This window comes from Aythya ferina, assembly GCF_964211825.1.
Source record: "Aythya ferina genome assembly, chromosome: 2".
NCBI classification, from domain to species: domain Eukaryota; kingdom Metazoa; phylum Chordata; class Aves; order Anseriformes; family Anatidae; genus Aythya; species Aythya ferina.
The window spans coordinates 17114380-17141493 of NC_140297.1; the positions used below are offsets into that span (position 1 = coordinate 17114380).

The 27114-nt window shown below is 36.5% G+C and overlaps 1 protein-coding gene across 6 annotated transcripts in view; it reads left to right on the plus strand.

The window, feature by feature from the left end:
• Positions 1 to 27114, plus strand: part of MPP7 (MAGUK p55 scaffold protein 7) — a 148477-nt gene that overhangs the window by 112797 nt on the left and 8566 nt on the right. For all 6 annotated transcript variants that reach the window (XM_084511462.1, XM_084511461.1, XM_084511466.1 and 3 more), the window contains 5 exons: positions 992 to 1066; positions 1513 to 1709; positions 2224 to 2288; positions 19537 to 19707; positions 25825 to 25905. In XM_084511462.1, coding sequence (XP_084367588.1) covers positions 992 to 1066; positions 1513 to 1709; positions 2224 to 2288; positions 19537 to 19707; positions 25825 to 25905 — 589 coding nt within the window. The remainder of the gene's footprint in view (positions 1 to 991; positions 1067 to 1512; positions 1710 to 2223; positions 2289 to 19536; positions 19708 to 25824; positions 25906 to 27114) is intronic.

Here is a 27114-nt window from a genome sequence, read left to right on the forward strand (position 1 = left end):
CTCCTTGAGGTACAATATAAACATCAAAAGCTATTTAGAGCTTGTTTCAGAAGTAACAGAAATATTGATTCCAGTCCTATGGCTGGTGAAATAAGAACTTGGCTGCTGCTTGTCAAACAGTGAGCTCTTGGATCGCAGACATGCAGGCAGAAGTATGTCTCACTTGGTAGTGGACAGGCCTGTTTCCATTTTGCTTAAATCGTTGGCTGTCTGTTGCACTCTGAGAGTTTTATGAAACTTGTCAGCTGCATGCAATAGTAGCAGAGTCTCCAGCTGATTAGCACTTCCTTCAATAGCAAAATGTCACTGAGGCAGTGGGAATATATTGTGGTTAATAAGTAAAATGCAGCCAGACACACTTTAAGTGGGATATAGGGAAAGATGAATGGATGAGGTGGTTGATGATGGCTAACTTGTTTTAAGATTTATAGTGGAGGGCTTTTTTTCCATTTAGTACACGTAGTCTATTCAAAAATGTTTTTTTTTTTTTTTTTTCTAGTTTCTTTAACTTGCCAAAAGAATAAATCCCCCCAATAGTTTTATATGATAAATATGGCACAAACCTATTTGAATTTTTCTATCAGATTTTTTCTGAAAAATGAAATGCTAGCTGGATTTTTCCAGGGATGTCCAAACTGTGCCAGGAGTCCAGCAGTTGCTTCTAATATGTGTATATTTTAGCTGTAGCATTTGCTCCTGCTTTCAGTGCAGAAGTGGAACCTCTGAAACATGCAGGTTCCAGGTTTTAACAGTCCATCTGTAACCCCAAGTGACACAAATAAATCATCGGGTTTTTAAGTGAGTACTTGTAAGTTTTGCAATTCAAAGTTCTGTATGGTGAAGCTGTCAAACTCTATGGGTCATGTCTGGGAAAGGATAGATTCATTATACTTTGAGTATTTTAATTAATTTGAGTTTTCTTTCCTTTTAAGATTTTCTGTGAAATGTAGAGTTTAATTCTCTGTGCATTGTCTTTTAAAATGTTCACTAGGCTCAGTCTCAAGGAGCAATTACATTTAAAATTATACCCAGTGTGAAGGAAGAAACACCAGCGAAGGAAGGCAAGGTAGGCAAGTTCTTAAGAATATTTCTTCTTAAGAATGTTTCTTCTAAGTGTTACTGCTGAGGATCAGTTTTGTTTGCTTAGATGACAGACCCAAGAATGTGACTTACGCCAGTTTTTCTAACATGATACTAACGTGCTAGATTTTTTTTTTCTTCTGTTCCTTATGGACACAGTGTCCCACTGCAAAGTTTGAAGTTCTGTTTACCTTTGGGAGTTAGATTTTGCAGCCTTTACTGCAAGCGATTGTGGTTGCAGGAACAATGAATAAAACATTCCTGTATTAACTTCTGATGTTAGACTTCCATGAGGATGTTTTACAGCAGTAAATGTTTATTGCTTTACATTATTTTGTTCAATGTTTTTGAACAGTGAAAACAAAAATGGGAGATACCTTTGGATTACATGGTAATATTTTGATTCTAAAGAAAAAGCACTGTTTGTTTCAGATGTTTATCAGAGCCCTGTTTGACTATGATCCTAATGAGGATAAAGCAATTCCTTGTAAAGAAGCTGGACTTGCTTTCAGAAAAGGAGATATCCTTCAGATCATGAGCCAGGATGATGCGACCTGGTGGCAGGCCAAACATGAAGGTGATGCCAATCCCAGAGCAGGCTTGATCCCTTCAAAGCATTTCCAGGAGAGGTGAGCTAATGAGAAGCATAGTTTTATCTTTTATAGTAAGAAAATCACTTATTTGCCGAGTTGTTAAGTTAGCATAGTTGTCATACATATGCTCATAGATTACAAGATAAACCTGTATTTGCAGCAAGACAACTGAACTTGGAAACCTGTTGCTGAAATACTTTGGATTTCCTTATTTGTCTGGCCAGAACTAATAATGACAAAAACTGATAGGATAGCACTGATCCAGATTAAAAGAAAAACCATATGGAAAATAGCACATCAGTATCTCTATTCGCACTGATGTACTATGCAGGAATAACAACTGCAGCAGATTTTGGAGAGCTTACAAAAATTTGAGGCTCAGGATTTAATTTTTTAGATTGTGAGTAGATTTCGTTGTTTTAAATTAATTTCTTACAAAGTTTTTTGGATATTTTGCAATAGTCTCATGATGTTAAGTGTTTATTAATCCCAAATTTGCAGTGAAAACTGAGGAGTTTGTGTCTTTTCCCTACCACCCCCCATTTTATAGGAGATTTGCACTAAGAAGACCAGAAGTGCAGATTCAGCCACTGAAAATTTCCAACAGAAAATCATGTAAGTCTTTTAAGCTGGAATAGAAATCATACTCTTGATCTCTAACCTCATAAAATAGCAGTTTGTTTCAGCCCTGTGACTAAAGGATGCATTTCTCCAGGGCACAATAGCTTCCTGATCACATTGTATCAGTAAGAAAATAGGTAAATAGAACAGCTGAACTTAAAAGCCTTAAAAGCAGCAACAATTATTCCCAGCCTTCTGACTTTGTTTTCAAAGCACTGAGCCCAATTAATGTTTTGATATATAATATTTCAAAGGTTGAGGAGTGTTCTTTTCCTGTTGAAATAGCGCAGAATTGGCTCAACAGTTTATATAATTTGGACTGCATCAATATGGTGAAATTTATATTGAGAGTGAGATAAAAGGTCGGATATTCTCCTTTTCCTTCCCCATATAGTTGGTAATTTTTTATGTCATATGAAGTAGCATGAATTTTTAAAAGTCAGGACACTTAATTCTTCAACGGACTTTCACGAAACAGTGTACTGGTTTTTAAACAAATTCATACTTAGTAGTTTCTGCTTTTAAATACAGTAGTTACACAATATAAGAAAAATAAGCTCTAAGAAAGTGCATACATCGAAACAAATATTTTCTTTCCACTGGAATTTACATCAACATCTGTTTTAAGTATTATTGCATATTTTACTTGACCTGTTATTTCTTTCAGTTGTACAGACTCATAACAAAGTGAGTACAATGTAAGAAACTATCACGCTTCAGTAGGATCTAAATCTTAAATACAAACATGTTTGTGAGTTCAACTAGAAATATTCAGAAAGTGGTCTAAAATTTCCAACCATCTTTCATTCTGCAACATTAAAACAAAAAGTGTGGATACTATGGCAAGAGGTGGATACTGGCACACTCTATGCAAAACTAAATGAATTTAACCTTAAAACTTCTCGCTGAGGTTTCTGTTGCTATTTTCCTAACTCCTTGCTATGGCTTTTGTGTTCTGAATTTTGATGGTTACTGTTGGTTTTCTAATAATCTGCATTTTCTCTCTTTCATTCCATTTCACTTTTTTTTTTTTTTTTTCCCTAATTGTTGTATTGTATGCCCTATGGTATTGTTAACTTGAAAGCCCTCAATTAGCTTCATATTTACAGTAAGAGATTATATGATTGCACTGTAGCATTTCTAATTTGCGTAGGTCATAGAAACAAAGAGGAACTCCTACAGTTTATAGTAAATCTGTTGTTTCTCTAGGTTCTAGGTGAAGTTGCTCTGCCCCAGTTTTGGAAAAGTGTCTGGTCCCAGGGTATAGCTATTTCTCTCTGTCCACTGTTCTTGAATCTGGATAATACCCTCAACAAGAGCCTTCAATTAAGGTGGCACTGGTGCTTTTGAAGAGGTAAATCAGCTGCTGCAGCAACACTGCATGATTCCTTTTACAATGGACTGCATCTTTTTAGTGACCTTCAAGTGAAAGGTTTTACAAGATGCATCTCACCATTCCAAATTGGCAGCCTGAATTTGATTGGGAATTGCCAAAATTATAACCCAAAGAAAACTCACAGTGCAACGTCTGTGATTTTTGTCTCTGCTGTCTTTATTTGTTCTGACTCAGCTAGTGTAAACAAGGGAGAAGAGTTCCTCTCTTGCTCCTCTTTCCTTTAACACATGACAGAGCCTTCAGGTAATGCAGTATACTTGTTACCATTCTCTTTTAGACTTTCTCCAAACAAAGCTAGGTCCAGATAAATATCTAGAAGTCTGTGGTGCCTCTTGAAGGAAGAAAGACAGCAGAGTAATAGAGATTTATCATTTTCTGTCTTCCTTGTTTCTTCAGACAATCTGCTGCTACATCTGCCAGATTTCCATGGGAAGAGTGGCAGTGCTGTTCTGAGCAGATGTCCATCTCTTTATTCAAAGACCAAACATGTTTTTAGTGTTGGAAGGGAATTCACATCCTTCGTAGAGAAGGCATTTTAAAGACCAGAATTCACCTATAGAAAAATTTCATGACTAGGATGTTGCTTGAGTTGCTCTCAGGAAAACCTTCCACTTGCTTGGCTTTTCAAGAAGATACCATGTAAGCTGAAGACTCTGCACCCTTGTGATCCTTCTAAAGTTAGGCAGTTTTTTCCTGTTATCAAGCACAACAGTGACACTGTGAGATGCTTTGTCTGTATTAGTTCACAGCACTCGCCTTGCCAAAACTGGGAGATGCTGGAAAACCATGCATACTCAAATGAATCAAGAGAATATTGACGATATCAGAAGTGTGTGAGGAAAGTGACATAGAAAATAGAAAATTGGGAAGGACTGCTTGGTCTGATTTTTTTGTTTGTTTTGATTGGGCATTGTCCTCTAAAGTTTTATTTAAAATCCCACATAGAGAGATAAAAAATTGGTAATGCTTGATATCATGAGATTCATTTTCAGCCCATGTTCTGGGCCTCCATCATGATACAAGGTTCTCCATCGTTTGGATGGGTAGTTGCTCGGTGAAAATGATGTCCTGTAGATCTTTCTGAAAAGGAAATTGAAAGGTTGAAAAGGTCATTGAAAGGTAGATTGTTATTTTAGTTGATCTTACCCAATTTTATGACCTGAATTCCTGTAGCAGTTTGGATGGAAAGTGTGATTGCCAGTAGATAATTCCCTACAGCTTCCAAAAGACAAAAATGTATTAATTTCAACAGAGCTGCTAATAAAAGTCCCTTTTGTGGGAGGACTGGGACTTTTGCACAAGGAAGCTTTCTTGAGACATGGTAACTAGCACTGGATGCCAGCCTGCTTTGCTTAATCAACTCATTCCCCACATCCCATGTTTTGTAACGAGGAGGAAATCTATAATTGAGAAGAAATACTCTGTTTTCTTGAATACCAAGAAACTATGAATCAACTCTGGTTTCTTATGTGGGCTTCTAGGGTAGTAGTGTCTTTCTACTTGAAAATTGATCTAAAAATTAGTCAAAATCTTACCCAAGAACTATCTTACCACTTTTTTTCCTCTCTCTCCTCAAGCCAATGTTGGGAATTGGGGAGGGCAGTTATACGTAACTAGAAGAAGAGCTCTCTGAAACACAGTCAATAACTATTCAGAGTAACTAACATCTATCAGGATTGTTTCTTAGCATAATTAAATATGTGTCAAATACTGCAAGAAACTAGGTTACATTACTTTTGGAAAGCCTTTCTGTTTCCAATTTTGAATTTTTTGTACTTTTCAGCATAGCAATGCGTATTGTTAAACTGTACACATGTTTGTGTATCGTAAATTTGGAAGCTAAAAAAAAAGTGTGGTTTTTTGGTGATACTGACCAGCTTGTATGCATACACGTCTTGAGGACAGGGAGCAGAGGAAATTTTCCACGAATCATTTTCAGTGATAATCATTTGCACTGAAGAAAACACAAGCCCAACCTAATTCTAGATTGTTAAAATGATCAGTTTACAATGGAAATGCCAAGTCTTAGTTTCAGTTCAATAGCCAACTGAACTGTTTCATTGTGTCTATGTGTAAAGTGAATATAAGTAAAATTAAACACATTAGCTTTGTGGAAGATAATTTCCATACATACAGCTCTCCCAGAATCTAGCCATTTTCCTAAAAGAGATAACAGAATCATTCTGAGATTGCACAATTCAAACTGTAAAACCTTCAGTATGTACACTGAGGAGAGGGCAAAGCTATTTTGTATTGAAAGGCAAGTGAAATAACACTTCTATTTGTAAGTAGAGAGGGTGCATAGTCTAATGGTATTTGGAGGTAAGTTGGTAATATAGATGGACCCTATGGTGACCAGAGATGATTTTACATTCAGAGGAAGACCCAGAAAAGTCAGAGTAAAAAATAAGGGGAGAAGCATGGAAGCAAAATTTAGTATTGAGGATGTAGAAAAGGAGAAAGGATTGGGCAATGGGAAAAGAAATAAGAGCGGTGGAAGAATAGATGGACGAAAGTTGGTCCGTCAACCTGTTAGGCATAACCCCAGAGAGGATGGGCTTTGAAATGATTAAGTAAGTGTAACTAACAGTATTATGCAAGAGCACTACAGTAGTCAATATTTCCATGATAGTTCAGTTGTTTCTTGATTCTGTTTAATTCAAATACTAACATACTTGTTTTGCTGAAGTTTTAGAAACAGTGAATGCAAAAATTACTAATACAAACTTTGACCTCTTTCAGTTTATTATTATTGGTTAGATAACCCTCTTGGTAGTTTCAACAATAAGATTTTAAAAGTTTTAAAAGCATGAGATAAGTGGCAGTTAGATGTGCTGACCTGCTGATAAAATTGATAGCATTATTTCTGAAGCTCAGAAATGATGGAGGGATAACAAACCTCTTAAGCCTTTTCAGCATTTCTCTTGATACTTAACAGTAGTTTCTTTTCAGCAAAAAGCAGTGTTGCTTGTGCATTAATACTATGGGAAAATTGCACTGGAAAAAATGGTGAGAAAAAGCAGCATAGAAAAGAAAACAGGAAAATGGAATGAAAGTAAAGGAAAGGAGATGCATGAAATTGTGTGAGTAGGACTAACCCTGCCCATGCTGGGACAATGCACCTGGCACAGGGTATGAGGGGGTTCTGTGGGATGTGGAGGGAGGGGACAGTAGTGGTGTCTGGCTGCATGAAATCAGCTGAGGTATATATGAGCATATTAGCCATGGCTGATTGCCAGCTCTGATGAAATCTGCTTCTCTGGTATTCCTGAGCTATTCTGAACGGCATTCCTGGCTTTATGAGCTCATCTTAACTTGGGCACAGCTTTGTAGCCAAAGTTGGCTCCGTGAGTTCTCCTGCCACTGCATCCAGGCCAAGGAGTGCCAAGAGACTCAGCACAGGGAAGAATTAATGTATTTAATTGTTCCCAGCCTGCTAACTTGAATACAAAGACTAATCATATTCTAACTGAAATAGTCACTGCCAACAAACATCATAATTCCAGTGTTTGTAGCTTATCTGTAGATAAAACATTGATCACCTGTTGTTTTTCTGAGGGAAAAAAAAAGTATTTTTCTTCAAATAACAACCAAATAATTTAGTTATTGTTCTGCAGTTATGAACTACAATAATCAGCCAAGATATTTTATCCTTTCAGCATAATTTTGCTTTCATAGCAGTTGTATTCTCATATATGTGTTGTGTCTGGTATGAAAATTAGTGGCAACTTTATATTTTATACTAGTGTAGCCTGTAACTTCTGTTAACCTATGCAGTGCATGCATATGTATATATGTATATCTGTGCCCTGTGTGTATATTTATATATAAATATGTTTATGTATGAAGCATCTAAGACAGAGCTGTTCAGAGATGTCTTTTCCTTGAAAATACATTTGTTATGTATATTTAATGCGAAATGTTAATACTTACTGTGGCAAAGTCATCATTATTTAGTTTTTCTAGGCCTTAAATTCTATTTTACTTTCAATTTTGATTTACCATATGTGATTGGCATTGTATGAGCAAGAGGAAATATGTAACTGCAGCCAAATGGTGTTCATTCAAACAAGATGTAACCCACTTTATCCAGAGATGAGTGTCTTGTGAATTGAAGATCACGTACTGCCTACAAAAGAATTTAAACAGGCTGAAAGAACGAAGGCTTTGTACCACTTGTACTTGAAGACCAAACATTTAGGATAAATGTATTGTAGGACTCTTTTGCCTGTTATAATTGCTGCACGAGATTAACGATGCCTTTCTTCTCAGTATTTTTCTGTGTTCATGTTTGATACTTAATTGCCCACCTGCAAGTAGTTAGAGGAGTAAAAACAAAAAATACACCAGACCTTTAGAGTTAAATTAGCATCTTTGTTCAGAAGTCTTCTGTCCTTACAAATACTAACTTCCTACTACCACAGAAATTAAGGAAACCTGCAGCTGGATGACATTTGAATCAAGGTCACATGAGACAGAAGTGGAAGTGGCTACCATAAACTTGCTCTGTCCTTCACCACAAGACTATCCTTCTACATGTTCCAAATTCTAGAGATACTGTTATCTGGGGATGTTGTGAGAGGATTAAATTAGATCACCTTAAATTTTCTATAAGATGAACATGTGTGTATTGTTTGATCTATAGAACCCTGTAGGATGCAAAACAGTATAAATGTCCATCGATATGTGGGGCTGTTCTACACTAAAAAAAAAAAAAAAAAAAAAAGTGTTTAAAATACTCATTGTAATGCAGATTATTGTATATCACAATTTCTTGCTTACTAGAGTGAAATAGAATTTCAGGGATTATGTAATGTGAGTGGAGCTGTTGGATCTAACTTTAGCCTGAGAAACATTCAAATAAGATTATTTGATGGAAATATTGTTGGAAGTCAGCAAGAGTTTACAATTTTAATCTGGTGCTGAACTGTAGTTTAGGTGAGGCCCCCAAAATCAAATCTAAATAAATTTCAGTTAAAATACATACGAAAATAAAATGTATGTACTAGTGGTTTGCATTGTCACAGTGTAGCATATTGGCTATCCTGAAATCTTTCTAAAATGAATAAAAACACCTACTACCTAAGCTTTCATTGTGCTTGTGTTTCCTATTTCTTTTTTACCATCTCTATCTATTTTGGTACTTCACTGTTGTTTCATTCCTATTCCACAACTATTTTCTTTGTAACTCCTTTCCCTTATCATACTCTTAAGTAATTTCTTATTTTCTCAGTTTTATTTATTCTGTGTTGCCCTGTGTTTGTTTTTTTTTTTTTTTTTCATTTTGTCATTTTTCTTATTTCCCATCAGATTTCCTCCTTGTTTTCTGTCCTCTTTTAGTCTCTTATTTTTTCCTTTCAGATAAACATCTCTGTTTCCATTCCTACCCCACTTCAGTTCAACAAAACCATATTGGCCTGAGAAGATTTACCCCAACTTTTTCTGTACCTCTAAACTCCGGAGCTTTTGGCATGTCTCTGCAAATATCTGCTGCATGCATACAATTGATTCACGCACATAGAGCTGAATTAGTTAGTGGTGAATCCTAATAGGACAATTACTGGCAAATAACGTCTGCCTTTAGTAGGGACAGACAACAGTCCTAGTAAAACTCCTGGTAAAATTCAGATTGGGAGCTACATGGTGATGACTGTTTCATAGCTGTATTAAGCTATGAAGATCCACTTATTTCCCACATTTTTTCATTATATACTGTTAGATTTGTCCTTAGGAGTAGCCCAAGAAAGCCAAGAGCAGTATTAAGATGGAAAATTCATAACAACAACAACAAAAATTGAAAACTCCACTTCATCTGAGCATTAAATCTCAGCTTTTAGACATAGTGGCTTCTGATCTGTGGTATCACCTGGCTCACTTGAGAATCCTAACATCTTTAATGTATACTTTTGCATTAAATGATGCATTAAATCAATGAATTAAGACCATTCCCTTTCTTACCAAAACCCTGGGTTCTTTTCAGCGGTTCTTAGCTTAGCTGAGCTGCTGTAGCTCCACCTTTTCCCATATGTGCAGGTGGGGTTGTGCAAGTGCATACCTGTGTGTACATACAGAACTCTCCTGGTCCAGCCTACTGAAGCCATGTAGTCACCTTGAGTTTAGAAATACGTTGTAAATATGATCAGAAATCTTCCAAATTAATACATTTTTTTAAAATAAGTCCTCAAAAAAAAAAAAAAAGAAGTATCAAGAAATGATTCTGCAAAACTATATTCTTCCCCCAACAGAAAAGACTTTTGTACCTATTTCATGGGATGAAATGGGAAAACTCTTTATTCATACAGGCAGGAGACTTTTTAGCCTTTACTTGAAACATCCGCTATGCACGATGGATTTTAAAATACCTCTTGAATAATTTCTCCATGTTCCGAAAGAAGACACGCTTCATGGAAACTCTAAAAAATATTTAATATTTTAGACATATTTATCCAGATTTCAAAGGAAATTTTAATAAGATCTAGATTGTAAACTCTCTATAAATCTAGACCTCAATATGTAATGTCTCTGTGAACCAAAATCCATTATATATATTTATATATGTTGTTTTTCTGTGCAAGCCCAAAAATGATTGTAAAAATATTAATTTTCCCCTGTCAAGGAGGCAGAAATGTATTGATTTGCTGTGGGTAAACAGAAAGTCAAGTCTATTATAGTGGCATAGTGTCAGAGAAATAATTCATAAACAGAGTACAGAAATTCTTTCAGCTTTTTTTTCAGCTACAGCAATAGACATTCAAAAACATACAAAAAAAAGTGCAAAACACAGCTCTAAGGGCAGTAGCAACTGTTACTGTAAATGCAGAAAAATACTGAGATCACATTCATGGTAGTGATTCTTAGAAGTTCTGGGTTAAGACTGATACAATGGGATTAACAAACTCAGCGTTTAATACAAAAGAAATCACCTGTAAGAACTGGGTAAGGACACTGCTACCAAATAAATAACAGAAGAATCTCATGCAGGAAACATGCAGCACACATGATATTTCAATGTCTTTTTAGGTCCCTTTCTGTCTTTGAGTGTAGTTAAACATGTAAGTTGAACTCAGTTGCTGGTATGTTGGTATATACCTCAATATAATAGGTGCTATCAAGAGAATTTTAGAGTAGCTTACATAGCTACATTTTTTTTCCTATTTATGAAGTATTAAACAATAATACTTTGTTTTTTTGGCTGTTCTAAGATGAGGAAGCGGTTGAGTGTGGTAGGTGCATTTTTCTTCTTAGATTTAACTTTTCTTTCTTAAGTTATGCTTTCACTCCATTTAATGATTTCCTTTCCTATTTTTCCTTTGTGCTTCTCAGAGGAAATTGAAGGTACATGTACAAAAGTTTCCCTGCATAGCCCAATAATTTTATTTAGAGAACATGTGTTTAGAATTAAATTGAATATAGTCCAATGTTTCTAAGAGATGTTATATATATATATTGCTTCTATATTGCCACCAAATACACTGAATCATTTTAGAAGTAGATAAAAAATACCAAAATATTCCTAGTTGCTTCATGAAAAGCTCCTTAACTTGGATTATTGTTTTAAACTCGTTTCTCTCTTTTTTGAACTGTTGTAAGATATGCATAGAAGAGGAGTGTCATAAAGTTGTAGTAGCAGAACTTGGGTGGGCTGGGTTGGAAGGAGGTGGTTCTGACTTAATTACATGGCCATGAGAAGTCTTGCATTTCTAATTAATACCAAAGAAGTATTTCTCTGAGACGGTAAAAAGTTCATCCATGTAGTATCATCTTTACTGTTTTCCCTCTGAGTGTAGCCGGTTACTGTTATGCTTGCAGCATATGTTAAAGTAATAGCAGCTGATCTCTTGTAATTTTTTTTTTTAAACTTAAGAGGCCTTTGTTTATAAAGGCATTAGAAATTGTAGCTCATATTTTTGATCAAAGGGCCTCTGGCATGTAAAAATATACATTATAGTTATTTTATATCAAATGAGAGGATGTGTTTTTGATCAAAAACCTTTCTGTCTAATCCAGTGAGCCAAAACTTAAAGCTAAAGTCTGATAATGTGTAATTTACGAAAAAAGCTTGATTTACATCAAATACATTTTGCTTTCTTTTAAGTGGCATCCTATTTTCTATTAACTGATAAAGTGTGAATAATACAGTGTTAGAATCCTTCTCAGAATGTTCGCCGTCATCAAATTTTTTGCTTGAAAAGGTAAAAAGATCAGTGTGCATGCTGCAAAATCCCAGAATATCTCCAGTTAAAATATAAAACAATAAATGTTGTTTTATGTTTTTAAGAAAGTGGCTTATTGAAGGCTTTCTGATGCTATGCTTTGTACAGTTGTCATTTTTAAGTACTTTCTTCTGTATTTTTTGCTGGGCTTCTAACTATTCTGCTTTATTTCTTGGCTCTTATTCTGTATGCTTTTACCCTTCGTCCAGAAGATGCTGAATGTGCTGGTCACAACAGTGGATCCTATCTAGGTGAGCAATTGGTTACAAAAGACAATTTCTTTCTTTCTTTCTTTCAGCTTCTTTTCCCTGGAACTGCTGTGTCCACTTTGCTTTCGGGGGTAATCTGCATACAAGTGTCTGTTCTGTGCATGAGAAAAGCATGAAAACTAAGATTTTGAAAATGGCTCATTGGATTTGACATAAAGGATTTGTGCAGTGTAGTATGCCAGTATCTGGTTAATCATAAGCTACTAAAATGCTGTACTGATTTTAAGTTTAAATAAAAATATATATATAAATTTGGGAAAAATACTGACTTTTTAGGTATATTAACTCAGCAATGTGTTTAATGTAACAATAAGGTTACAATATCATGAAAAGTTTAAGACTTTAAAGACACGCTTTCGAGGTTTTATCCGAGGTTTGCTTACCTTTTCTTTCTTTGTACTTGTCTGTCTAACAATTTTGGAAGGACTGAGTGAGAGTACAAAGCAAATTTGCAGGCACGGGTTCTTTTTCCACATTACAAAATAAAATAAGTCCTAATAACTCAATGGCTTAAATTTAGCTTTAAAGCTAGTCTGAGCTCAATGTATCATTGTGGAGAGGGGGGAAGCGGAGGGGAAGGAGTCCCTTGGCTTCAGCTTCAGCATTCCGAATTTCAAACAAAAGTAACATTTAAATAAGGTGAATGTTCCATAATATGTTTCAACTTTTTTAATTTGTGCCATTTTAAAAGCTATGTGAAAATATTTCAGTTGAAACCGTCCAGAATTCCTGCCAGCTGAAGACTGGCTGGCGTGGATTTTGTGGCAACCAGCCCTTTTCCCAAGGCTTTCATCCTCCTACTACAAGAGGAGTGGGAAGAAACATGTCAAAGTGCTTTGGTACATCCAAGCAATCGAGCTCGCTGAAACACCTTAGACCAGGACAGTAAATCAGAGATGGTTTTCATATTGTAGTGTGCTGTTTGTAAATGTGGTATATGAATGGCACCAGGAACAGACAAGCTATCCACCTGAAAGGACTTTGACCTCTTTGCAAAAGCTTAGTGGAGTACGATTTTATCATGCATTTGTGTAACTAATGGTCATCTGATTGTGCTGAAAATTAACTGTTAAGCTTGTTAGTGTATGAACTATATTAACATTAAATTGCAGTTGTATTGAGAGGTTGAAGTATACTTGAAAATGGAGCTTTGGATGTAATTCCAGATAAACTAAAGTTTTGTTATCAAATCTTCTCTTTGAAGACAAAAAGTTCTTTTTTTCCACATCTTTTCCTTCTGGTTGCAATGCTGAAGGTCAGACTATCGTGGTTTTGCAGTCAGGTCTTAGTGGGCTGCTGCTGTATTTGAGGAGGACAGCAACAAAGCAGAATCCCTTGCCTTCGTGCTGTTGCCCATTCCATGAAACACTGGGGTCAGCAGGTACCGAATGGCTCAGTCGTCTAGGAAGGAGATGTCTTGAGGAAGAAGCTATTGAACAAAAATTCAAGATGATGTCCAGTTAACTTAGGCAAAAACTTTACAAAAATTCCTGGAGATCTACTGTACAGTGCAGACAGTGGTTTTATCTTTTGAGAGCTTCCACACGCTGGAGAGCTGCCATCAGTCCACTGGCGGTCCTTTGGCCTTCTCGTGCTGGGTCTGTGCCACTGGAAGTAAGGTGACAGAGATGAGGGCTGGGAGACAGAACAGCAGGGAGAAAAAAGATGTGTCTAAGGCTAGGATCAATCTTGGGGTAGGCACACAAGTATATTCATTGATTGTAAATAATTAGATACTTGGTTTAGAAATTAGAGGTTTCTCAGAGCTCTTCACTCCCCCAAAAGCAGCAGGCTCCCTATCAGTGAATTTGTCTGATGCTGAAAACAGCATGATCTGAATGTCTGCCTGCGTTCTGCAGTACTGGTTTTTGGCATGAATCCTGAGTATCCCATTTTTCTGAATATATATGCTATCGAAAGATGATAGACATTTGTGGCTCTCCTTGCTTACTACATAACTGAATTTCTAGGCAAGTCTTCAGTTTTACAGCATAAAGTCTTGATTAAACATTACTAAACTGGAAACAAAACCTGAAATGTTGCCACCGAAGGACTTGGGTCACCCCAACGAGTTCAGGATGCCTGTCAGTGTGTCATAACCCATTACAAGAACAAGGTAGTCTGATTTAGTTTAACCAGTAATGAAGGAGCTGAGCTGTATCACCTTGCATTTACAGCAGCTAATATTCACACATATGAACAGTTAGCATCAGCTGGGTTGAAGCATGCTATATCTTTTTGCATGTCAAAATTTTAGAACAGGTTTTCAAAGTACAGATGCACTGGCAACTTCCTAAAATCAAAAAGAGTAAGTCAGGTTTCATCCTCATTTTAATAGCGTGTAATCACATCAAGTGAACTGCAACAATTCTATTTTTAATTCTTGTTTTTAATTCAATTTCATGGCTGGTTATGGGTTTAGGGCTCTGTGTATGTGTTCACATTTCAATCTGAACCAGGATGTCCTCTGAGTATCGGAACTCCTCTGAAAGGGTTTGTACTTCAGATGCACACGAGGTGGTCATGAAGAGCAACCAATAGAAAAGACAGCTTTAAGAAAGCATGATTTCTCTACCTTTTGGGTTCTGATCTTTTATGCCCAGGGTTATCCTACTATTAATTTGAACACTCCCCTCTAAAGTGGCTCAAATAAATTTCATGATTTTTCACCAGTTCCTAATACTTAAATTACACTCTTGTATTGTGTGTTTCTGCCTTAATTTCCTGAGAAATTGCTGGGGAGAACATTAGGAGTTCGTCTTTGCCAACCTTAAATTCTAGTTACATTACTTGAACCTTTATGAACATACAGTAAATATAGATGAATATCATCTGTTTACTATTCTCAATTTTGTCTTAAAAATCCAGACATAATCTAAATTTTTATTAACCCTGTCTAAATGTGCAAGCTGGGAATCAGTCCAGAAGCAGGCAGAGTACAAAGTCTGCTCTGTGTTTGTGCAGTTCCTGTGTAACAATAGAAATACTCAGGATACGAGCGAGTGTAAAAAATCGCAATATTTTGAAGGGGAAAAAATATCCAGAAATATCTAATAAAATATTACAATATTTTAAAGCATTTTCTTACAAACTTTGGTAACGACCATGGTACTATAATTATTTTTGTTGGCAATATGAATACTAAAAGTACATGTAAATTCATTTACAAATACCATTTTTTCACTAAAAGTTATGTAAGATTAAACTAAATTCATCAAAGGATATTCATAATTTAAGCATATACTTTAGCTCTTGTTTTAAAGAATGAAAATGAACAGAGCACATTTAAGTGCTTTATAGGGTTCTGGAGCCTTACTGGTGAATTCGTGGAGCAAAGATGGATTTAAATTATAATATTTCCTGTTAGGGTAGCTTCTCTGAATTTGAGAAATTAGCTTTCTAATTTCATGAACATATTTGAATTTACATTCATTGAATGTAATCACAACCCTTTGTTCACTTCTTTTGAATTTTATTACTAAATCTAAAGAAACACAGCATTTTACATTGGCATCTTTTAAAAATATTTCAGGGGGTACAGGATGTGTATGCGCATTGACAGTTTTCAGTTTGGATTCTGAAATCCAAGTGGATTTCCCTATGCAAATGTAAGGATGTGTATTGCTAGTGATTAAAAGAATAAACAGCCTTTTATTTTTTTCATTCTTTTTCTTATTCTTAAAGATATGAGTAGTTTTCCTTGGATTGTTGTTGGACCTTAATTAAGTTTATTAGTAGCAGCTTCTGATTTTTTTTCATGTTGAGAAGTGTTTGGAGACTTCTGTAGCTGGAGAACATTTGTTCTTCATATTTTCTTCCCGGCGGCTGTTCCTATTTCACCAAACCTGTTACATTCCAGGGGTGCTTTATGGGTTAGCATGTTCAGTAGGCTTCTCGTCACAGAGCTGAAACCAGTGCCCTGCTGCAAGCTTCTTAATGTCCAGAGTTTTATGTTGCTGTGGTGACAGAATTTTCCCCTTTTATTTTATAGCCTGCATACTTGGCAGCTAAGGTTAATTTCTGCTGATATCCATATTCCGCAGACAGTATAGGTTGTGACTCCTTTCACATTCACTGAATTTTATTTTATCAAATATCCTGGGCTAGCAATTCTTTTTCCCTCTGTTCTCTTGTAGAAGTTTACTTTTAAGCTTAATCCTTTTACAGAAACTTCATTTTTCTATTGTATCTCAGTCTTGCTTTTGTTTTTCCATGGTGATTCTCACCACTATATTTCTAATAATGCTCTATTGATAATTTAAATTTATGGAGTTTGGTTTTCATCTTTCCTAAATTGCAAAAGATGCAAAAATAAGCAGGATTTTTTTTTGCTTGTTCATAGAGGTATTCATTTCTTGCAAGCACAGCGTTGTTTCAGTCAGCTTAATCTTTCTGCACAGTCATAGCTGCCCAGCATCTAATGTAATCATATATGCAGAGTTCGATAGAAAACATTTATTAGCACTTATTTAGAAAATAGCTTCTGAAGGTCATAGTAAAGTTAAGCCACATATGTGTGGATGTATAATGGCAGATGTGAGAGAGGGAGAGGCGTGTTTCCAGGAACGCAGTAGCAGTATCATAAAAATGTGGGATCTATTTGAAACAGGCTCATCCCTTCTGTCTGTACTCTGCATTTTCCTTGGATTTGAAAGCTACTTAGAGCAAACTTTCTTGGGGCTTTTCAGATGTGCTCTGAGGAAGAACTTTCAAATTGACAATTGTCTTAAGGTAAGAAAGCAGTCCCCATACCACAGGGTTTTCCTATTCAGTCATTTTACAGGGTGCTTTCACAACCATGCTGCAGAGAAATCAGTTATACTGGAAACTGCCTTTGTTACCTCTCACCCCCATATTTGTGTGTTCTTTTTAATTAATGTAATAGTTTTCTGTAACCTATAGGTAAACTTGCTGTTGAAACTTCTAAAAGCAAAGTAAAATACTACTAATTTCATCTTGCCAGTTAGTTTCAATCTAAGAAATGTCATATGTTTTAATCAAGGAAGCTCATGTTAGCAGTGGAACCACATCACTGGAGTCTTGGTGATGCTTTGTATGTAGCCCGTAAAAGTGACAAGGGACAAATCAGCCTAAAGATTGCACCAAAAACATTCTTGTATTTTTATTCTTTATTTTTTATTTTTTTCCCCCACAAAAGAAAATACCACGCAGTTTTGTTCTCCTATTAGAGGAGAGATTGAATATTCTCCAGTAACCCATGTCCTGGTAGTTTGGTTTTGAAATCTGAATGAAGTGGGTGGAAGAAAGAAGAATGAGTTATAAATAAATCATCGTATTAAAACCTAACAGTAGAAACTGAATTGATCATGAAAATTTTGCAAAAAGGGTATTTTTCCAAAATATTTCACATCTCAGCATTTAAGCTGAGGTTAAGAAGCTGTTGGTAAATGTGCTATGAGACATGGCTCAGAGGCATGGAGCTCAATTTTCTGGAACAATTAACTAGCTTTTAGGGCAGTTTTTTAACCTGAAGCCTTTTAGATGAGACCTCAGGAAATTTATAACCCCTTTTCACGTCTGTATTGCTAATATTACTGTTAACTTTCCTTTATGTAATTGCATATACAGTTACCTGTGATTATGTAGCATCATAATGGACTTTCACCCTACCGTAGACAGGATCTCCTGGACTCATGGTTGTACCTGCTTACAGTTATCAACACTTTGACAAAGCTTTTCTCACTGCAATCACGTCAGTGTTAGTGTGCTTTTTTTTTTTTTTTTTTTTTAAGGAATAAAATAGCATAATTCTATCTATTTCATTATGTTTTCCTATCTTATATTTTGGTCACTGCTTTATCTCAGTCCACCTCCTTCTCAGTCTAGACATACGGTAGCTCTTAAAAATGGTGTTGTCCTTTTCTGTGGCTGTTAGCTCTTTTCCCCATTCATCAATTTTGATTTTACTTATTCATATTTTGAATCTGATTGGTCAACATCTCTGGATTCTCAAAACAAAATTTCCTTTTTTTTTGTATTTATGTATGTATTGTAAATTCACGTGGGTATAGGGACTCACATCAGCAAAATAAGTAGGTTAACATGCTTTGTGATCCAGGTTCTGCAAAGACTTATGCTAAGTGGGACTGTGGGTGTGCAAAATGCTAAGCCTGTAACAAAGCTTTATAGGATTTTGCTTCAGATCTGGTTCTAAGTATTTGCAGAACTGGGTTTTGAATTTGCCAGATACTGCCTTTGAAGAAGAAATTGTAATATGATTACTTCTCAAACACCTAAACATAAGTGCTTTTACAAGTTTATGAAAACATATTGCTGAAAAATGTGGGGTCACCAAAAGTTTACACGTGTTTACTGTCCTATTAAATGTTCTTGGGCGAAAAAAGGTGTTGGGATTTTTTCAGTAATTTTAAACTGTTGCTTGTATTTTACTATATTACCACCAAATAATGAAATCAGCTTTGCAGCCCTTCTTTGCAGTCCTTTCCATAGTTCCTTCTAGAACAAAAGCAATACAGTAGAGATACCAGTAAAATTAACGTAAAGGATTTATTTGAAGAACTGTAAGGTAATCATTAACAGAGGAGTAAATTAGTTTTTAACATATGGTGTTCGAAGGAGGGGGGGGATACTGTTCTGCTTGAAAATGCCCGTGATAATCTCTTTTGTAAATACTTAATAGCTATGTGAAATTTCCAGTCTTGCAGATAGGTACTGTAGATCTAATTCTGTTGGTGCAATTGTAAATGCAAATTTAATAGGAATATTAACTTTCAATTTCATGCTAACATATCCATAATACGGCAACTGTGTTGTCTTAAGATGTTTCATGGTGTTTTGGAATTTAACTGACAGTGTTTGGTTTTATTTTTAAACATCTTCGGGAAAGGTTCAGCACGCTTTTTTATAGTATCAGCATGGAGCCAAGCACAAAAAATAATTCAAGGAATTAATTTTCATTAACTCTTTCAACCACTAGATGTGTTTCTACCATATGTTGTATTTGATGTCTGTGTGCCATGATGATTTAATAGAAATGCATTAAGTATGGTATGGGAATCCAGATTGCATGAATGTTTTCCTTGTGTATATCTCCTAATGTATAAAATACTCAAATTTTCTAAATATATTAACAACTTAATGTAATTATTTCTTACAGCTTGTAACTGTTATGATTTTATTGATAATCTTAATTCTGCAGTTTAAATAGGTATCTGACATAGTTTTAAACTGTGGTAAAATATCATTCTAATGACATGGCTTATTAAACATACAGTGTGTTTTTTATTCCATGCACCAATCCTCGAGTGTTTGGAAGAGACTGTTCTCAGATATTTCGAGGAGACTCACTTTCTTATTTTGAAAAGATCCTGTTCTTATTGCAGCTGGGTTTAGAAGAAGCTTTCGTCTTAGCAGAAAAGATAAAAAAACAAACAAATCTATGTATGAGTGCAAGAAGAGCGATCAGTACGACACAGCAGATATCCCAACATATGAAGAAGTTGCAAGATATAGACGACAACCTAATGACAAATACAGGCTTGTAGTTTTGGTTGGTAAGTTGTTTTTAAATTAATATTAACCTTATTTTTAACCTGGTAAAACAGAGGACTGACAATTAGCGCAATATTTACCACAGACTCATTCATGTGGAGGGGATCTTAGAAGGTCACCTAGTCCAACCTCCCACTCAAAGCAGGATCAGCACTGAATTCAGAGCAGGTTGCTGACTACAACAGCTTTGAGAATTTGTCTTCCCACCATGTCTTCTCTTCCCACCATTCACCGTGGTAAGGAGGCAGGCTCCATCTTCTCAACAAGTATTAGAAGGGTGCTGTTGGGTCCTCCTGAAGCCATCTCCTCTCTAGCCTATACAAGCCCAGTTCCCTCAGCCTGTCTCACCTGAAGGTCATATTTCAGCTCCCGATCATCTTGGAAGCCCTCCACTGGCCTTCCTCCAGTTTGTCAACATCTTTCTTGTAACACAGAGTGCAACATGGACTGATTATTCCTCAGAGTCTAAGAAGTGGAAAGAATAACTTCCCTCAGTTCACTGCCAATCCTTTTGCTGATGTAGCCCAGCATGTTGGTATCCTTCATTGCCGCCAGCATGTACTGGGGACTCATGGCTAGTGCAGTGGTCACCTGGAGCCCACCTTTTGAGCATGATTATTCATGCAGTTTTTCACCTGTCTTGTAGTCCACCCATCTAGATAGGGTATCCCAATTAGTATATAAGGTTGCTCTAGGAGATGATGTTTACAGCCTTGCCAAAACGAAAAGAGTTGATGTTAAAATATAGCTACCGTGGTGACTAATCTGAAGCTGGCAGTCAATCTGTACTAAAACTCTTAAGAATTAAGTCAGTGCTCTGCTCTTAAAGATCGATCAATACAGCAATGTAGAAAAAGAACAAATACCTGTGGTCAATCAAGCAGAATATATAAGTGGACAGCAACAAAATCTGGTGTGTTAAACTAAGTAAATAAGCAGGTTGAGAGAAAGGTAGATGAAAGGTGAACCTCTGTGTGCCAAGAGCAGATGTAAATATAGCTGCAGAATATTAAAGATGTCACCCTTAACGCTCTGTTCCTTTGTAATCTGTCACCACCATAGCTCCACTACAGTGTTTATTATCTAATCGAAATGTATTGCCTCAATCTTCTAAAAAAGGAGGAAGTATAATAGTTTAAATTTTTCAAAGGTAGGACCAGTGAGTAACCATTACTACCAATGAATAATGTCTCATTACTTCTTGTTTCTTTTGCAGTAGTACATAGGCTGATGCTTCATTAGTAAAGTTTCCTCCACTCTAAAAGCAGCAGAGCAGAGAAATATGACCCCCTATCAGGGACTGTTATGAACTGTTGAGCAGCTATGTTTTTATATCACTCATATCCAAGGGAACATTAAATTTAGTTTTTAATAAACAGTTTTGTCACTCCCCAGCACTAAAATTCAGCCACCTACTAGTGTGATCACTGTGAGATTGTGGGCTATATACAACAAGTAATAACATGGTTGAGTTGATTTTACACTTACATCAACAGAGCGCAGTGCAAAAGTGTGATAAGTAGACTTTTTATAACAAATTGCATATGTCTGATCTAAAGAATACCTAGAGATTTCATTTGATTTTTGTTGTAATAAATCAAATGAAGAAAGTGTGCTTTTTCAGTAACAAAAGCAGTTCAGAAATTTATTGCAGACTTCAGTAATTCTAATGTTTTTCTCTGGATATTAAGGGCAGCTTAAGTCTGGCCAATACTATAAAAATGTCTTGTGCGAAATGTGGAAAAAGTAGCAGAGCTAAGCAACACAGGTATAGTAGGAGCGAATATATTCTAAAAGCTTTTTGTGTGCCAGTAGCAGCGTACAATATAATCTGTCAAACATAACTTGGGTATTATTACCAGGAAACAAAGGGACAGATAATGAATTTATAGCTGTAATTGGTGGGGACACTAAATGTCTGCTGTGTTATGCTAAGCCTAAATGCATAATTTACTGTTGGAAAGCTTTTGAGGTTTTGTTTTGTTCTTTTTTTAGGGAGAGGGAGTTTGACAACTGTGAAGTGGAAATTTCTTTTGGCCTCATTTTAAATTGGTCTAGTCTAATTTACAGAATGCAAATTGCATACATAGTAATTTTTAGTGCCCTGCAGTGTGATGTATTAGTCTCAGGTTCAGCTACATGTATTAGTTTGTCAAGCTTTTACCTTGTCTGCAAATGTATGCTCATGAATAAAGTCCTGCATATCCTTGGGGCTAAAATAATGGATCATCTGGAGTGCTAATGATACAGATGCTTCTGCTGTGCTGTCTTTTAGGTGTTAGGAACGTGATGATTCTGCTAAAAGCAAAATTGTCCAATATCATGTGACCAGTGTTGCAGCCTTATCAAGCTGAGGCAGAATGTTTTAATACAAGCTATATTGTTTAGACAGTGGAATTTTCATTTACTTGAATGAGGAAAATGTCCTGCCCACAAAGGCTTCTGCTTCGGTAATTGTGAAGGCCAGACCAGCACAAATTTTGTTTCTTGAGAGTCAGAATGGATGTGCCATACACTGTAATTGTACATGGCATAGTATCAGCTAAGGCAGAAATTTCTAAAGGGGGCAGTGCTAGGATTAAGCAAGGTCAGTAGTAACAAACAATGAGCATGTGCCCCAGAACACACATGGTAGCTTGCATACAGTGCTGACACCAGAGGCATGTAAAGCCTTTCGGGTGCATCTGTGGTGATGCATATGCCCTGGGCAGTGGTGGAAACAAGAACCAGAGGTGTGTAACCACAAAGGAACAGTTATTAGCATGTGGCACAAATCAGAAAGGGGTCTTGTCCCTGAACTAGGCTATCAATACTCCCCACAATGGTGTCCTGCTGGTCACTACTGCAGAAAAAATAAATCGGGGACTGGAAGAGTTCTCTGTTGTTATATTTCTTATATTAAAAACTGAAAAATCCATCACTTTTAGTTTTATCATGAAGAAGCTGTGTGAAGACCAGGTCTGTCTCGGTACAAAGGACATACCTTTAGCATCATGTTCACTAGTGGCCTGCAGGAATTTAATAGCACTTCAGCAATGCTGTAGGAAGATAGTCTGCTTTGACCATACCACTCCAAGTAAACCATCCGAACAATGAAGAAGGAGATCTAGAGTTTCTGTGTTCATTAAACCTTCCTGACTAAATGAATAGGTAGGTCAGCATGGTTCAGAAATGTCTGTTTTACGAAGGATGCAGCATCTATGTTGGCGAGTCTTGCCAATGAGAAAACTGGCATGGACCCCCTGTTCCTGCTTCAGTGAACAGCAGATCTAGAAGTGCTCTCCCACTGCTAGTGACAATTTACTGAAAAATGGAAAAATGATGTTCTGCTTTCCTACCTCATATGTCATTGTGCCATATTTCTACATTGCGTTATAGTGGTCAGTTGTATTAGAGAAGGAATAACTGACATGCACAGTGCCTGTCAATGCATGTTTTCTACAGGGTCTTTACAGTCCCAGCAGAGGTGATGTCACCTACCTTCCAAAATCTTTTCTGAAAGACCAATTTCTTTTTTTTTCTTTCAAATAAGTAGACTTCTAGGAGATCAGTTTGTATCTGTTGATGAAGAGTAACTGCTTGAGTTAATCTTCCTGAGGTCTGAACTTACATCACACAGTTTTTCCAGTTTTCTCCAGGCATGTCTGAATGGTACAAAACATAATGCAAATTTTAATGATTGGAGATCTTAATTCTGCAAGACTGTCTTGCAGCAAGGTAGGCACTGCAGTCTGTTTATGCAGGACTCAAGCAGTTGACATGACTAACATGGAACATCAAGCAACATAAATGTTCATTTACAAAAAAATAAACAAAGTATTTCTAAATCTGTCACCGTAACACTAAATATTGCTGTCTGGGGTGATTTATAGTAAACTAAAACTATGCTACAGTCATGTGTCCCACATGCCTGGCATTCTGCAATAAGAATCTGGACTGTCCTTTCCAATCCTGATGCTTTATTCTCTTCTTGAGTTCAAATCATATCCAGATTCATAATTATTAGAAACCAGCATGTTTTTCTGTAGCACGAAAATGAAAAGAAGATTCAGAATAGAAGTATATGTTACACTCAGGAGTTGTGGTGTAAAAACGAGCATAATGGATGGCATTACTAATTAGGAATCAGCCCGAAAAGTCCATGTGCTACAATTATGAGAGTTTTGTGAAGACAGCACTGAAAAAGAGGAATCCTCAACTTTCAGTAGTAATCTTTAAAGATGAGTTTAAAATGGTAACCTGGAAGGGGAGACAGAGTAGTAATGAGGTTTGGGTCTTAAAACAGATTTGATCTAAGTTTCCAAAGCATCTGTCACAGTAAATGAAGCCTGGATTATTTATATATAAATAGAGCTAAAAGCATATTGTTGATTTGACAGCACATAGGCTAAGGACATAATATTTGTGCAGATTTGATGGGAATTTTTTTTTTGCTTTAGAGGAATACAATGATTCCTTTTTCCTCGAATTCCACTTGTTTCATTCAACTTTGCTAGTACATATTGAGAATTTTAATCACTTTTCCTGAAAAAAACAACTGTTTGCTTAAATAGCTATACTATTAAAAGAGGGAAAAAATAATATATATATATATATTTTTTTTAAATAAACACAAGAGTAATGCCATTATCTTCATGACACATTGCTTTCCTCTGCAGACATGCACCAGTAGAGGCTGCTGTACACCATATTAAATAAACATTTATACATACTGATAGATTAATTTACAGGCGGGTCAGAGATGGAACTTGAAATGTAGTTGTGTTTTTAACTTATGTAAACATATAAAATTATAAATGCAGAAACTCTTAAGATTTTGCAGAAAGACTGCAGCCTGGGGATAGTAGCAGTCCTTTGCTTCTCATCATTACGTGTTTCTAACTTCAGGCGGGGTGGACAGTCATTTTTACCAATAGGTACCTGAAGGTGTTGAAGCGTCAGGCTTTGTGTTTTGATACCATACTCACTAGTAATTAAGCAATATGTCACTCTTTCATTAAAATGTTTATTAGGTTTTGTATTTCTGATTTCTAAAATGGCTATTACAAAGCATTCAATGTATATATGTATCCCTTTTCCTACAACAGCAAGAATTTTCCTTAAAACCACATGTATTATCCTTGGATTATTTGGGATGTGGTTCAAATTACTCTCCTCTGTGTTCTGCTCTTGACCTGGCTTGGCAGAAACAAGGCCAGTACACATCAGAAACTTGTGGACACACACACACAGCTGTGCTTCCTCCGTGAACATATCACCAAACATGGTGAACAGGCTGGAGCCCTGCACAGAAGGTTCCTGGTGCTGGGGAGCGGTTCTGAGAGCTCACAGGACACAAAGTGCCCTCAGAGAAACCTCAAGAATCATTGGCATATGGCTAAGACTTAGGGACAACCCCAAAATCAAAAGCAACGTCTCTGCAATAACTTCTAGGACTCAAGTGGAGGTGGAGGAGTTGGGTCAAAAGCCTTCCATGCAGTCTGTTTCTTTCTGCCAACCTCCTTCCAAGAGTGGTCCCTCTTTGGCAGCCACACGAAGAAGGAAATGTTTGTTTTGGAGCAGTTCAGACAGCAGGCAGCACACAAGCAGAGTTCAAAAGAAAATCAACAGCAAAGAAAGAAACAAAAGCGCCCCAGGCAGGTTGTGACCTGGGGAGCGCTGAGCACATGGAGAGGAGCTGCCCTTCATCCCTGTCCCCGTTCAGTGCTGCCCTGACTCCATCAAAAGGTGGACGGGGACGGCCTGAGGCCGACTGAACTCCTGCCTGCAGCAGGGGCTGCCAGGAGTGGGATTCCCAGGACATGGGGAGAAGGTGGGAGCCGTGCTCCTCAGGGGAGGAGTGCAGTGGAGAAGAAAGTTGGCTTTGCTGTCAACTTTTTCACTGATTTTTTCCTCGGTAGTAAAGTCAGAACACAGTAACTGCCAGCTAACTCCCCTGAAGTTTGTCAGCACTGTATATTCGAGGAGAGGCTATGTCCATGGGCGTTTCTAAATGACTGATGAAAAGCCAGTTTGTATTTTAGCCATAAGCTCTGTGGGCTTATCTCAGGGAGTACTACTTGTGCCTGAAGACCAGAGAGACCTGGCTGCGGGGAAACAGCACCATTTGTTTCTTTCAGGTCCTGTAGGTGTTGGACTGAATGAACTTAAACGGAAATTGCTGATCAGTGACACCCAGCATTACGGGGTAACAGTGCCACGTAAGTAAAAACACACTTCTATTCTCTTAATGCTATACTGGGTTTCCTTTCTTATTGCATTAACTTAAGGCACTTTCAGATTTAGGTCTCTAAATGCATGCTTGGCATCCAAATTACTTTGCTAATTTCTAAAAGTGCTGCTGCAGTTGTATTTTAAATAGCATTGATTAAATTGATAGGACGTTTTGGCTCAGAGGCATTGCAGTGGATTTTTACTACAAGTATAACATGATTGATGTCAGTGAGGTTTCGTAAATGAAACTCGGCTGAAGAACACCCTGGATTTAGCTGTAAAACTGTGAAACATACTCTGTTACCAACACTTGCTTTCAGCAAAATGCCCTTTATACATTAGGCTGGAAAATAAAGACTGATAATAAACAATTTCATCCCATGAATAAATGATTTAAATCCCTTTGATTAGCTTCAGAAAAGTTGGTTTGGGGAATTTTTTCCCCTCTTCCCCCCATATGATTAAGTAATATGATTTGTATAATAATGCATAAAATTGCTCTGTATTAAACTCTGCAGTACTTTACTGGGTTTTCTTTCATACAGAGGACTTGACAGTCTTAGTTGGGCTTTCATTCCTTGGTCTGCTTTGTACTTGTAATTTTGCCTCCTATAGGGATCCTTCAAAAATATGGGTCCAACATTTTGAATTCAGGAGATATTATCACTTTTTTTTTTGCAAGTACAAGTATACTATAAGGTATATGATAAGGTATATGTATTAAATAATTTTCTAGGTAGAAAAGTGAATACATTTGTTTTCAGCAAGTCATTACATTTGCAAATATTTGCCTCAGCTGGGTATTGAAAACTACAAAAAAAAAAGATGTTCCCAAATATTTAACACATTGAAGCATATGCAATCATTTGCCTAAAAGTATTTCCCTAAAAATTGCCAGTATTCATCAAATTCATCAAGCTGCCTTTTCTCACTTCTCTTCCAAATTTGTGGTTATAATTTAAAATAAACAAGTAAAGAAATCCTTCTCCCTGAAATTCAGTAAGTTAGGACTTGCAGGGAGAACTGGAGGTCTTGTCTTTGTCAACCTAAGAAGAGCATGGCATCAAATGGCACTCAACAACTGGGTTTCTGCAAGCAGGTTGTATATGTTCATATATGATGAAGAATACATGATGCTGTAACACACACCTTGCATTAAATGTGATTTTTAGAGGGGTTCGTCATTCGTAAGTGGC